The sequence below is a fragment of the Leuresthes tenuis genome, unplaced genomic scaffold (genome assembly GCF_036924035.1).
Source record: "Leuresthes tenuis unplaced genomic scaffold, fLeuTen1.0.hap1 SCAF_7, whole genome shotgun sequence".
Taxonomy (NCBI): Eukaryota; Metazoa; Chordata; class Actinopteri; order Atheriniformes; family Atherinopsidae; genus Leuresthes; species Leuresthes tenuis.
The window spans coordinates 16456281-16471641 of record NW_027325361.1 but is presented as its reverse complement, the minus strand read 5'-3'; the positions used below and the strand labels follow the sequence as shown (position 1 = coordinate 16471641).

The window sequence follows — 15361 nt, the reverse complement described above, 5'->3', positions numbered from 1 at the left end:
GGACCTGCCGGGCAAACGCTGAAAGTGTTTAAAATAAAAAAAAAAGGTACACAGAACTATACGATTGCAGAAACCATACCTCAGTATATTAAAAATGCTCCTGTGAGGCTCTAAACGGTCCAACAGTTCACTTACATCTCTGGCTTTGCCATAAAAGGCCTCTTGAGATGCTGCCTCCAAAGTCCCAATGAAGAACATTGGGTGGGTCTCTCCATACCTACAGAACACACACACACACACACACTCTTAACAGGCTAACTGTTCAGTCAAACTGTTTAACACATTATTACAGTCCAACCATATCATTTGAAGGTCCTTTGAATCAGCATCTGATATACTGCCCACCTTGAAGAAAATTCAGCAGTAAAGTGAAGTAAGGCATCCGCTTCGTTCTCACTATTCTCTGGCACTGCAAGGCATAAAAAAAAAACAACAACGTGGTCAAACTTTGGATGTGTTTGTGACAGACAGAGCTAGAATATGCTCTAAATGACTTATTTTATATACTCATAGGGGACTTCCGACAGCCTGACGAGCTCATTCCAAACATCTCCGAGTCGTCCACACCAAATTCTGATGCATCTTCAAACTCATCCCCCTCACTGTCGCTGATCATATGGACATCTGCGCACTGTAAACATTCATTATTCATCCACAAGTGTACACACAATGCCCACAGGGAAAGTAATGCACAGGTCTGATGACTTCATTATGTCCTATATACCTCTTCTGTGGGTTCCTGGGCGTTGGCTGGTGAGGACCTTCGACAAACACTGAGGTGATGGCAGGGATAGCTGATCCCAGAGAGAGCCAACGTCATCTGAAAAACAGGGGAAAAAAAAGAAACAATAAGTCTCGTCTACTGAGCAGCTAGGCTTTTCAATACATACCGACTATATCTGATCGACAGCCGAGTCTCCATATCAAAAGCAGCCATCGATTTAAATTAAGCACGATTGATGGCACAATAATAACTCAAACCTAAAAGTGTACCTTCTCAAATGCCCTATATGAGCTGAGCGTCCCCAGGCAGCAGATGCAGAGCCTGTATGATGACATACTTTATGATTCTAAAACAAAGACTTGCTTGTCTCTCAAATGAGGGGAGACCAAGATGAGTTTTCTGAACACCTGCAGTTGCAGCCAGTGTGGCTGTAGTTATAGTTAAAGAGTGCCTGACTAATGAGCTCTCAAATTCAAAGCCAGGACTGAAAATGTCGGTGTTCAGCAGGGACTCATTAAAGCTAGTGTCTCCTGGCTCAGACCCCGGGGGATATCAACAATATAAGTAAAGGCTGTTTTAGGATGTAGTCAGAGACCAAAAGAAGCCTTTTGTTGTAACATATGAATGATTAAAAACATCTAAATGACAACTTTTTTTTGACAATGAAGACACCTTTTTTTTTTTCTTCCTGTCAACAATGACTATTAAAAGCAATGTTGGTCATCATCTATTCACGTCTGCTTGAATGTATAGATACTTTAGAATAATGCAACAATATATTCACTGACCAATCGTTAAGGGCCCATCAGAAAGCCCAGATGCAAAGACTTTTCTGGGAGAGTGCACTTCTAAACAGAGGAGAGGCAGGGCAGGCAAGCTGGGTGTGATAAGAGGCAGAGAAGCTGCTCGTCCCCTGCAGAGGTCCTGTGATCTGCTCTATTGTCAGGCGCTATGACACACAAAGAACAGCTGGACGTGGTTGAATCAAGAGACGATTACATGCAACGCCAAACTGAGCCTGAAAAGAGCTACACAAACTGAAGGGTGCTTCTCTCGAGAACAGAGATTCCCTGCGCAGACCTCACCTTCTACAGCGGGACAGAACAGTGTAACCACTGGGCCTTGTCAGCAACATGGACTCAAATGCTCTGCGGTCCGCTTGGCACTGATAAGAACCAAGTATCTGACGAAGTATCCAGCTGTTCATTATGTCTGTCACGCTTGCTTTGTCCTCTGAGCATTAGAAAGTAAGTTAGCAGCAGCTAAAAGACCTAAACATGTAAAAATATTTGCACAAAGGTGGCCTAGCTGTAAGCATGTCGGTGCAACTAGCTTCAGTGTGTTCACATATATATATATATATATATATATATATATATATATATATATATATATATATATATATATATATATATGTGAACACACTGAAGCTAGTTGCACCGACATGCTTACAGCTATATATATATATATATATGATGTATTATATGCTGATACAGAAACTTTGGGATTTTTGCATCTATGTGATAATCAACTCACTAGATTGGCCAAAAAAAAAAACTATTTAAAAAAAACTATTTAATCCACTGCTTTTCCTGTGAAATAGACACAAATAGACAAAATAAATCTAAAATCTAACGATTCCTATGCGAGTTTGTTTATACAGTGTTTTTTCTGCTAAACTGAGAAAATTAACTCCGTCACAATGATCCTGGCGAGGCAAACAACCGTTTATTGAAGCCTTCAGATGGTCGACTGTGGATATACAGAAACCGCTTCTAATATTGACCGCCGTGTTTCAAATTCCCACCAGCCCAGCAACAAAAGAGAGGATATATGAGAAACCCAGCATCTCCCATGACATTGGAGAAAGAATAATATCTTAATGAGTATTCCTCCTCTGTGTTGTATTAAGCACACTGGCTGGTCTGCCTTGCAATATTGAAACTACACAAACCGAGGATGACATCACCACTGAAGAAACACATTCAAAGTGGACACATCGGCTTTCTTTGCAAGAATTCCTCCCATCTTATCGCAAGAGTACCTCCTGTTGTCAAGGCTTAATGTACTGAGCCACTGGCAGACACATATATGCAAAGGTTACAGAAAGAAACGGATTGCGTTTCTTACGTGCCACCGATTAGTCGCAAGTGTTTTCTTGACAATGAATAGCATGCAAGTGTCACAGCGAGGACGACTGAGCACCCAGGAACACCTACGAAGAACACTTAACCAATTGCTTCGCCTTTGCTCATGTAACTTAACTCTAATAAGCTGAGTACTGCTGAAATGTTTATTGAATTCATTTGTCGTTCATAACAGAAAGCCAGAGCTTTGCAAATAAACGGGCGAAAAACTTTTATCTTTTTAAAAGTGAACAAAAAAGGTTAGTAATAGATTCTGATTTCCAGAAGAAAGAAAAGAAAAAAAAATTAAAACAACGCTTACTTAACCCACCAAGACTTAAAGCGCCCTCTATACGTGTAACAGGGCATACTCTTGTGTTGCATCAGCTCTTAATGAGTACAAGAAAGCTTTGGCCAGAGTTGAATACCCACACAGTTGTAGTTATTGGGCCAAAGACAGACATACAAAGTCTGAACCTGAAAAATTTAAAGGAATAGTCCCAAGTCCTTCTAATCGAGCGGCTATCAAACGTGAGAATCCTAACTGCGACCGCTGAGAGGATCCCAATAAACCCTTTACCCCCACTACTCACAATGAGAGGCTCTTGTCTGAAGACCTAATAAGTGTATAAATAAAGTTGATCACTTCCCCTCTAAAAGACAGCCTGAAGGGTTTGGGCTGACATTGATGCAAGGAGAAGAGGTGAAAAGGAGGGGAAAATGAGTTGAGTGCCTCTCAGTCCTCTTCCTCCCTTTGACCTGATGGCTTCTACCAACGTTGAGGTACACAAGTGCAGCTTGGCAGCTCAGTGGTAAAACGTGGAAACAAGGTTGAAGCGCCGCAGGGCACGAGGTCTGGGGGGATGAGGTTAACCCCCCCAATGACCCTCTCCCACATCTCCACACAAAAGGAACTGGCTCCTCTTTTTTGGATTCTTTTAATTAACACTTGCATTGAGGCTCTAAGCATTCAGGGGCTGATACAGGGAAAGAATTTTCTCTCTCTTTTACCCCAACCCTCCTGTCTATCTCCTCTTCAACCCCTTTTTTTTTTCTCCCTTTTTTCCCCCCTTTTTCTTCCTTTCTCTCCCTCCATTCTCTCCGTGTTTCATTTTTTCTTTTCTCATGTAGGCAGTGTTTGGATTAGGTGTCTGGCTGCGAGTGTGAGATAATTACCACTGACAGCTGCACCGAAAGCAACCACAACCACAGTAAACCACCTTCCTCCACTATGTAATTTATGGAGCAGGGGAAGAACAGCGAGAGAAGAGGGAGACAAGGGATGGGGAAAATAGAGGGGGAAACAATACGGGCGAGAAATAGTTTTTCACATGTTTGCACTAAGACTTGAGAGGAAAAAAAAAAAAAAGAGGACGGGCAGAATGAGATCCACTCTTAATAGTTGTTGTCTTGAGGCTACTTTGTGCCTGACTGAAGATACATGGAGACAAAATATCTCTCCAATAAGGGAGCTTCACAGAAAGCAAATTAGAAGAGAGAAAATGAGTCAGACAGGCTACCTCAGTTCTGAATGTCACCTGAAGAAGGGCAATTGCACAAGAGAGAGGGGGGGGGGGGGGGGTGTCTGCCGGAGCTTAGTGCTGAGCTCTGTTGCTACGGAAACCAACAGGCCCCGCTCAATAAACCCTTGGTTTCATAGGCCCCCGATCAGGTAGAGAAAGATTCCATTAATGCCAGCTGGGATATGGAGGGAGGTGCTGCCCTACAAGGCAAGGCACCTCTGAAGCTCCTCGGCATTAATACATTAGCAAACACCATGAAACACTGCATAAATGTCAGCAATTACTGGCTAAGAGGGGTGCAGGGAAGAGGGGCTGCAATAAGGATGTCCCACTGGCTGTCAATCACGCCAACAGGTGTGGAGGAAGCGCTGCCTATCAAACCAGCTCCAATGAGAGGAGGCCTCTTTTGGAAATTCTCCAAGCTGAATTGCTTGGGCAAAGCAGAGAGTCTCCGGAGAAGACGAGAGGAGATCAGTGCATTTCCAACAGCAGAGGATGTTGTCGTCCCGTTGGCCTCTCAAATCAGCTGTTGCAAAGACCTCTGTCATCATCCTCAGCACTGTTCGGAGCAGCTTTGCCAAAGCCACGAGAATCAAGAGGAATTTGAAGGCAGAGCTACATCATGGTGTTTGCAAATAATGCCAGAGTATTTGTTTTAATCTACTTGGAGTAAAACAAATTCCACCAAGTTTTAACTATTGCAAAGTCCAACATACTTTCCTCTGACTGGGAACTTTTTCCAGTACTATCAAGGCTGTTGTGATGCAGTAAACCCAGAGAAAATGAAAAACAAATGCTAAAACAAACAGTCACACAAGGACGGCGAGCTTTCTCTCATGATCCCCTTGTTGGCTACTCTAGAATATATTACAAACTGTCTTCTAGTGAATCCAGAAAAGAGGGGATGTTGGAATGGCAACTAAAGATTTTCACGAGGAAAAAAAAAAAATTAAAAAAGAGCTTATCAAGTCATAGACAGCTGCACTGTCAAATGTGCTTTGGGGAAATGTCACATTCGGGTTTAAGACATTTCACTGATGCTCCAAAAGAAAAATCCAATCTCACAGCCTCGTTTTATATTCAAATGATTTACTGTTTCAGGTCAAGATAATCTGTCTGCTTGAAATGAGCATCACCCAGACGCTGCTACTGCATCCATTTCCCTTCATACTCAATTTCTTCCCCCTCCAACACCCCCCACAATAAGAGTGCACTCAATAAACTGTTCTGTTGTCCGGTGCCATTTGAGCATTATGCATCCTGATCCAATTTCAATTCTCCACCAGGCCTTGAATAATTCAAAGCACAATACACAATGAAACACTCTGAGCGGACAGTGCCTGGAGGGGTGACGCAACGTAACTACCGGTTTCTCTGAGAGGTGAGATTTTCTTTCGAACAAAGTATTTTCTTTCACTTGGACAATACCTGACATAATTAAACTAACATCACACCAACTCAGAAAACTTTCTCAGAACAAAAGAACAACTCACAGAAGAAACTTAAACTATGAGCTTGTAGATGAATTAGGATACAAAGAAAAAGAAAAAAAAAAATCTCTTTGTGTCTGCAGAAAACGACTTTACGAAAAAGAAAAAAATTTACTCTAATAATGAGAGTAATTAGAATAATAATTTACCAATGCAACAGCACAGTTTTGGTGCCTTTCTATGAAATACATATTTTTAACAAATACCATCTGTGCCATTCCTTGAAACTCAGACAAAGGACTAAACTGGATGCAGCATTTGTTCAATCATTCATTTCTTATCAAGCAAATCTGGTAAAGTAACAGTTCGGTGGAGCTGATTCAAACATTTTCAAGGCAAAGTTTCCAAAATTTGGTGCTACAGATGCAGCTCAGGCAGAGGAGTGACAATCCCAGGTTCAATAAGCTGCATAAGGAAGCGTGTGTGCTCGATGAAGGGCGAGTTCACAAATGCACAAATGTGAATACGCGCAAAAAACAAAACGCACAACTTTAAGCGGACGGGTAACCACGGCGATATCACACAATTGAAGGCAAAGCGGAGTTAAGTCATCATCGATTCAACTGTAAGTGGGATAGTGTGCAGAGCTAAAAGTAATCTGCGGGCCTGTGGCTGCCATGTTTATTGGCCCAAACCCCGAGAGATGAGACTGGGCTAATGAGCTAGACACTAACACTGGCTCCCTACCCATCGCCGAGGCCAGCCAAGCCCTGGGCTTTCTCTGTTAATACCTTCAGACGTTTCAATAAGAGGGCTATGGCTAGAGCAGGGGCCATTATTGCACTTCTGTCTCTCTCTTCTCTATTCTTTTTTTAATATCTCCTCATAGAGGGAAAAACAGACACTGCAGATGTTTGTCAGCCAGGGAGCGACTGAGCCCATGATGTGACAATGGCCTCAAATCTATGCACGATCTTGGCCCATTATACGTACAGCAATGAGCTGAAGTCCAGCGGTGACAAAAAGAAAAAAAAACATTAGATAAGCATAAGAAAATATCCACGTGCGTGAGATCTGCTTAGTGACGGGATTCAAACACAAGCATGTGTTGCAAGTTCTCAGGCCAAAAGAGCTGTTTTGTCAAAACTGTGGGAATAATAAAAAAAGATCTGGAATATTCCCTTGTGGGAAGATAAGAGTTTGTCTTATCGTATAAAAAATACATTTTGGGGGAAACATTAATAGCATTTGCAGAATATTTCAGATCACAGAAGAAATGTAAAAGGGTTTCACATATTGTATATTTTTCTTTAAAAAGTAATTAATCTGATTACAACAGTTTTAAGATTTTTTTTCATCACTTATTTTGCCCCGAGAAGCACATATTACTGGTTCAATCCTCTGCAAGTAGACACACCTAATGTGCTGTACTCAGTTTGTTGTAATGTCTGTTGTGTTTGTAGCTCTATTCCTCGATTAGTATACACAAGAAAGTCAAAAGAGTAAACGGTGTCCCGTTGCTGCATGTCTAATTCATTGCTGTATTACAGGAGCCTGCTTATTCAAAACCAAGGTCCGCCGTTGCCTCAGATGCCCACAATGTGTCAAGATTTGCAGAGAGATTTGCATTTCTGCAGCAATCCCAGGATGTTTGCTGATCATATAACTGGAAGTCTACAAAGATGATGCTAACAATGATAAATCTGCATCATAGCAGGATAGGGCTTGTTTTGTGGTTACTGGCTTTCAATTTGGCTTCTCTGAGCTGAACTGTTGTGGACCAAAATAAAGCTAAAAGTTGTCTGCACGGCAAAAAGGATACATAAGCTTTTATCTTTGCCTATCAATGCGCATTAATGGGTTTTATGCGTTTGCTTTTCATGTTATTCTTAAAAGCTTACCTTCAAGTCAGGTGCTGTTATTGTTCAACCAGTGTTTTTGAAATATGAATAATGAGAAATAGATAGAATAGACTCTATTCACCGCAATACTGTATAAATAAAACGCTTCGTTCTTATCAATCACAATTGCACACCAGCAAAGGTCACAAGTGACAATGTATGGATTCAAAAATAAATAAAAGAAGCAAAGACAACGCTAATATTCCAAACCAAACACTGATCGAATAGATCTATAAGGAAAATGTTAGCTAGGGGTTAACACAGGAATGTGTACCTAGCAGCTTCTCAATGTGGCATGATAAACCATCCCAAACAATTAGCATGGGAACACATATGCTGTCAAAGAAGGGCTGAGACAAAAGGGGTCAGAGGTTCCTCAAGGTTCTGTATGAGGGCAGCTTCTGATCTGCTTGACTGTGTGCAGGGTGAATGGCTGGGAAGAGCAACCCTTGGACGGAGAGGTCAGCAGGACTCAATGATGTGAGCTTTAATGTCTACAGACAGAGGACACGGGATGGGAATAGTCTTTGACATCTTAATTAGCCTTAACATCTTACTCTCATGCTTCTGACAGATTGCTCTGGCATGAATTTACAGGGTGTGGAATGTTTTTCCACTGAAACTGAAACTGAAACAATTTAGAAAATCTGCGTTGGATTTTTACCCACCTTTGGACACAAGAAACAATGAGGATAATGCATTCACAATATTTTAAATGCAGGCAGAGAAGATATAAGATATAAGAAGTTATAAAAAGTCTGGAGAACAATTGCTAAATTTTAACTGCCTTCATTTTTCTGCAGTTGTGCCACTTACAGAGTCATCGGAGGCTGATGCAGGCCACCCTTCCCACTGCTGATGCCGGACTGGGATGTTGGTCAAGTCTGAAACGTTCCTCTTCACCTGCAAAAAGAGGAAAGTTCAAACTATCAGTGTATACTCGGAATGCAAAACTCAAACAAACAAAAAGATAAAACGCACACATCTCTTTACAAAATTGCCTTTAAAAGAAAAAGAAAAAAACATCGTGGCATCATTTTTTATTGAAAAAGAAATATTCCTATCAATGCCTCAACACAGTAAATTTAATGTTGTGAATTCTAGAAGCCATCGTCCATCAAGAAGCTTGAGAGAAAAATTAGGATAGAGGCAGAGACTGATGGAGGACACAAGGCAAAAGGAGGGAGGGGGAGAAAAAACAAAAAAGACAGCCAGTGTTATCAGCATTCCTTGGATGCCACAGCTAAGTCCCAGCAACAACAGCACCACGCTCTGAAATGAACAGTATTTCTCTTCTCCCATTCATGCGCGGACGTTGTATCTGCATCACTTAATAACATTCCTTGGTTTTAAACAGTTAGCAGCCAGCAGCGCCTGTCCCACCAAGCGCCGTGTTACACCCTCCAGTGCGTTGTTGTTTTAAAGCCCCAACGCCAGCCTGATGTGCGTCGCTCCCGGCTGATCAAAGCCATGTCGGCGTCTGAGCACCGACGACGCTGGATTCTAGTGCGTTTGTTTGGCAGAATTCTGCCATTCAGGCCCGCGGGGCTGGACACTGATGCTGAGAAAACCATCTATTGTGGAGCAAAGACCCCTCCATACACCTGGCAAATCCTGTCTTTGTAAAAAGCACTGAGGAGCGATGGATCCGTGGGCATGTACTGAGGGTTGCTGGTCATGGAGGTGGAAATTTAAAGAACGCTACAAACACAAAAAGTCAAACCTCGTCTCAAGCAAAGCAGGAAAGAATCTGCAAATCACAGAACTGCAAGGACTTTGGGGACAAACTTTGCTTCGGGTGCTTGCACTGCTCATTGCTGCACTTTGGATATGTATATACTGTATGCAGTTGTCGCTGTATGCGAGCACAGACATAATTACGTCTGAGAATGTCTTTTACATAGAAAAGTAAACACTTTGATCAATATCTCAAAGAAATTATATTTGTACTCAGCCTCACAGAACAGAGCAATTCACAGTACAAACAAGAATATATATTAAAAAAAAAAACCACGATGAAAATAAGAACAATGATAAATGAGTGGCACAGTCAAACTCTTTTGTCTCTCTATTGTAAATCCCACATCGCACTGCTCTGTGTCGATCCTTATGAAGAGACGCTATGGCCAGGATAGCAGGCTGGGGTCAAAGCGGGTGGCCAGTGTTATTACAGAGTGTAATATCTATGTTTGACCAGCCAGACTACAGGGATTTGACTGACCGGCTGGCCGGCCGATGAATAGAGGGGAAAAGTGAGGAAAGGAGAGGCATAAACACTAGTAATGAAGAGGCTGCAGTCAGAGGTTAAAGCAGCATCAGAGAAACAACAAACTAACGCCCACCACAGAGAGCTGTGGAGAAGGAGGACAGTGGAGACGGACAGTGAAAGACGCCTGGCAGAGGACAATCTGAAAGAAAACACAGCTAAAAAGCAGGCCTGCCCACCTGAAACTACACCACTACAATCTGCTGGCTTCATTCAGCGCTCTCTAAATACAAGGAAAATACGGCGCAATTAAGGGACTCTGTTACAGAAAAATGTGGGAATTTCTTTTTTAAAGAATTTGGAAAATAAAGCAACTCAAGACCAAGTTGACACAATACATTGCTTTCACTTTTCCAGGTAGCTGATCTATTGTTGCAGTCGTCACACAAACAGCAATACTGTCTAATGCTGCCCCCTGTCTACCACAGTAGCCATCTCAAGTGAGATTTCAACAAATCAAACGATTGCATTCAATCCTCCGCCATGAACGCCACATTTTTCCATCAAAAATACCCCCTTACATTTACAAACTACAACACCTTTTACCTAAAACAATAGAGCATTGTTGGATCGTCTTCATCGTATGACGCTGGGAAACAGGGTCGAACGCTGCAGCGGTTTCATAAAAGTGTCCGTCAACCTGACTTGTAAATACAAAAGCTACAATGTGAAGAAAATGTCTTTAACAGAACAAAATTTACATCAAAGCTTAATAACTCAGTGGAGTCGATTTGTGTATAGCTGTTCGTTCTGATACGAGGCAGGGGTGTGTGAGTCGGTTAAACACGACATTAAGGAGGCTGGCTGCGATGGTGAGCTGCTGGGCAATACGCCTCACGGCAAAATTAATGATCCAATCATTGTAAATGCCAATTGCCTGTAATCCCTGGCTGGAAGGAAATCAAAGAGAAGGAAAGGTTTCCGTTAAACAGTCACAAGCTCTCTTTCTTCATCTCCTCGAGGCACCAGATGCCTTTCTTTTAATTCCCTTCTCCATCCAGTTTTCTTTTTCTCAGCTCTGTGGGCCCTGTCTGCATTTGGTCCCTATATGTCTCCCAGCTGCGGAGAAGGGATGGGGCCCGGGCCCAGCCCTGGGGGGGGCAGTAGACGGGGGAAATCCCCGGGACAACTGGTCTGGTCACGGACAACTCAGGACCCAGCGGCTATCCCTATTCTACCCTCTACTTCCCTGGCAAACATTTGCTCTCCAGCTTAGCTCTGAAGCTAGCCAGCAACTTACCCCCACACTCTTGTCTGGTAATGCCAATCAGAGTCTACACAGCCTTGAGTTCTAGAGATGGAGAAGAAAGAAGGTGGAAAAGAGACACTGGGAGAGAAATGAAGAATGAAGGAATAGAGAGGGAGGGGTAAGGGCAGCTCCCTGAGAGCCACAAGGCAAAGCCAGAGTCTATGGCAAAGACAAACAAAAAGACAAGACTCTTTCCCCATTGATATGCACAAGCAGGGTCCATTGGTTAGTCTTCAGCTGAGACAAAAACGAGAATGATGAGAGAGAGGTGTTTTCTGGTAGAGTCCATATGTGTCACTGGACACAGTATGAGCAGAAAAGGGAGTTAGGCTGTGTGAATATGCTGTTACTTCTTTGTTGCATTCTCTTTTTAATGATAGAAATGATTCCTCGCTTCTTTATCCTTTTTTCTCACCAATCCTTCGTCTTTAACATAGGCAGGTAAACCACATGCAACTTCATTCATGTCAACTGAGACGACATTTTAACTTTCTTACACCCGTAGATTGGCAACAGAACTTTTTTTTTAGACTGTCCCTCCACGGTGTATACATTTGATATATGCAGGTTAAAGTTCTAGGTCTCATTTTCACAGCAGGGGGACTCGACATGCTTAAAGACAAGCATGTGTAAGGAAAAGACTGTGACATGGAGGCCTGTTTAAGCACACATTGTCCCTTCTTTATCCCCTATGGCCTCTTACAGCACCCCCACCAAGCTGACACTTCTTCGCCTCTTCTGTGGCCATCATTCCTCCCTCCCACACCACAGGGGCCCCTCCCCAGTGTTTGTAATCCCAGCAGAAACACTTAAGGTTCACAGTGGGTGCTCATCAAAACCATCTGCCTGGGATGAGAGGGAGAGAAAAAAAGGGAGATGATGGAAAGAGGAGAAAAAGCAGAAAGTGAAAGAGGAGAGATGGATGTCTAAGGGAGGCAGGCTGCCTCCAGTTTAGAAGCTGGTTCTACTAATCTTCTCAATTAGCACCATCACGAGAACTGCAAGTAGCCTGATTATTATTAGTGTAATCATCACCCGAACTGAGTATCCATGAGTTGACCTCAGAGACTGTAAAGAGCAAGACAGTAAGGTCACCTCTCAGTGTTGCTTAAGAATAAATAATTAGTCTGGATGTAAAACATGAACAACCAGACTGAGAAACTAAATCCTATGTTGTAGGGACAGCACAAGGAATGGAAACAACAACAATATGCATTTACAACCTGACATATTTAGTGAAAATGAGGACTTCTACCATTGCGGCATGATTGACAGTGGAACCTTACTATTCTATCTCATTGGTCTTTCCTAAAATGAGAGAGCGGGCTAACACATGGTGAATAATAAATGATGCCTGCTCAGATCACCCTCTGCATGTGGGGTTAGAACAGGGCAGTAATGTGTGGAGAAGTGTGGATCTGGATTCATAAACACTGACACAGACACACGCCTAATCATCTGCATAGGCAAGCAGGCGCACGCTTAGATTTTAAAGCTCCTTTAACCTTTAAGCTATTTTCACCTGGGATAGCAATACCCATAGCTATAAAGGTTCCCTGCTTTCACACTGGGTTCCGGATGAGTAACTATAAATATTTCAAAAGCTGCCAAATCTACTGTTTAGTTTTAGGTGAGGAAAATGAATGGGCTTGTTCTACTGCCCCTGCATGGCCAGATCAAACAACGTCCAGTCATTTAAACTACTTCTCTCTCAGCAGTCTGTAGAGACGCAAAGGAGAGGGGAAAAAGACGCGCGGTTCGAGGAGTGGGAGGAAAAGAGGGGGTGGTACAAGACCGCAGCTGTGAGAGTAATTATGTGCTCTGAAATGTGATCATTTGTAATGAATAATGAATCGGTGGCTGAGATAGACTAGCAATGTTTGGCAAATGGAAGAAAAGCTGTTTTATGAGGAAATGAGAATCAGGTACAATAATATTATGTAGGTGAGAGACTGCGGCTGCATTACACAGAACATCTGTGTTTGTGGGTGAAAAAGAAGTGACGTTTCGATGTCTTGTATGGTTCTGTGTCAGTACGTTAATGACTGCGTCTTACCTCCTGTATGGTTCTGGAGCCTGGGAAGTTGAGGCTGTAGTCTCTCTGAGCCTCACGGTGGCTAATGACCAAGAGGAAGTTCTGGTTTAATGACTCTTGAAGAGCACTAAATGAGGGAAGAAAATTAAAACAGTAAGAAATAGGGTTGAAAGCAGTGAAGAAAAAGAAAAACGCAAGAGGCAACACGGAATTCAAAAAGGATACGGGGGGGGGGGGGGGGGGGGGGGGGGGGGGATATGTAAGCAAAGAAGAACAAATAAATTAGTGAGAGTGACTTAAGCAAAGACAGGGCAAGCTGAAACTTGTTAACTGCTGGTAGCCTGCTGGCCCACAGCGAGGTGGGTGCTTCCTCAGGGGGCCAATCGCCCACTTTAATGGCTGTGTCTTAACAAGCCTGACCAGAGCTATGTTCAGCACAGCAGGCGCTCGCAGCTATGGCCACCTGCACTGTACCAGCATGGAGTCCATCAGCCTGCCTAATTGCTTCAAAAAAGCCTACAGCAATTAGGAGATAAAGTCTGGAGCGCCTTGAACACGATCATAACTCGAAAAGCTAACATTGCCTCAAAAGCAGATTTTACTGTAACAAGTATCACCGCAGTACACACTGACCACGTCTCCATGATTTGATGAGGTTTTACCTGAATACTAACCACTGCACCTTAGTCTGGCATCTGGATTTCCAGCTTCTGATGCCTTTTTTTGTTTTTGAAAGCACAACTACCTAATTTTTGCCTTGTAAAGGGAGGCAGTTTTTATTCCAGAATAAAGTCAACATTGGGTATTTTAAACTAAGCCCTTTTGATTTTGCAGTTAGCAGATTATAAAGTGCATTAAATGCAATATTTCCTGATTTGCCATTTTTAATAATTGACACTGACAGGCACAGGCAACTGAAGGAGGAAAGTGAAAAGCAATCAATCAATAAAACCCATATTCTGGTCAAATAGCAACATGCTCCATTCCTTTTTCTCCCCCTGAACGCTTTATTACGGCCCACGAGAGGAAAAGAGTGCATACAGGTATGAGATGTTGTTTCTGAATTGACACCAGTAGCTCATTCAGTAATTTACAGCAGAGTCAGAGTCAGAGTCAGTGCTTGAGAAGAGGAGGTGGGGGAAATCAACTTTTGGAGGCTTCATTTACAATAAGCTGAGAGGTTAAGTAGCGTTTTGAGCAAACGCTGGGTCTGTGAGGGTGAATAGCAATGGGAGGCTTAAAGGCCAAAACAGGCACTTAATCAGGGCTCAGAAACCAAGGAGAGAAGGAAGAGTTGAGAGAAAGAGAGGGATGAGGGAATTAATATGTAGCACACACATTAATTATGCAATCACACCCTTAATCTGTGCAGATCTGGACGAGCTTATGTTAACAGAAGCTCAAATTTACTGTAATGACAGCATATTTACATTGACTAAAACTGCGAAATCAATATGTAAATGTAATGTTTGTTGTAGCTAACTGGAGAAGATTGGAAATGTGTGGAGTGGGAAGGATAGATGCATATGTAATGGGGCTGAGCAGAAGGATGAGAGACATGGGCGTGCATGTGTGTTTGAGAAAGAGAGGAGAAATGGAAGGGGTAGGGACACATAAATAAGGATCTAGCTAATATCATGATTATGTTTGGACACAGTCCCGAGCTGCTGCTGGCAGGCAGCTAGACTCCTAAACAGGCACAGATAGAGGGTAAACTGAGAGGAAGTGTTACTCTGTCCTTCCAAGCAAAGAAGGAACATCTTATAAGTCATTTATGGCAGGCCGACAAGACATTTGGTGTGTGCATGAGTGCAGTCCTGTTCAAGATTACTTAGAGAGAGAAAAAAAAAAGGAACAAAATCAGATCACTTATTGCGCTCTATAGTACAAATATAGCTACTTAAAATATCAAATGCATCCTGTGGGAAAGAAATGTCATTCATAATGAGTCAATTCCTTGTCATTTGCCATCTGTTTAAAGAGACCTGCTGGTACATACATATATATATATATATATATATATATATATATATATATATAAACAGAACAAGCATATTTCAAGTATTATATCGCTTTGTCTGGACTGCTTTCACCGTTGATGTTCTCA

General features: G+C 42.4%; 1 protein-coding gene across 1 annotated transcript in view; it reads right to left on the bottom strand.

The window, feature by feature from the left end:
- Positions 1 to 15361, bottom strand: part of faf1 (Fas (TNFRSF6) associated factor 1) — a 55312-nt gene that overhangs the window by 26115 nt on the left and 13836 nt on the right. Inside the window, exons 7-12 of the mRNA XM_072389558.1 lie at positions 13276 to 13381; positions 8521 to 8607; positions 725 to 820; positions 508 to 631; positions 346 to 409; positions 136 to 217 (exon numbers count right to left, since the gene is read on the bottom strand). Of these exons, the coding sequence (XP_072245659.1) occupies positions 136 to 217; positions 346 to 409; positions 508 to 631; positions 725 to 820; positions 8521 to 8607; positions 13276 to 13381 (559 nt within the window). The remainder of the gene's footprint in view (positions 1 to 135; positions 218 to 345; positions 410 to 507; positions 632 to 724; positions 821 to 8520; positions 8608 to 13275; positions 13382 to 15361) is intronic.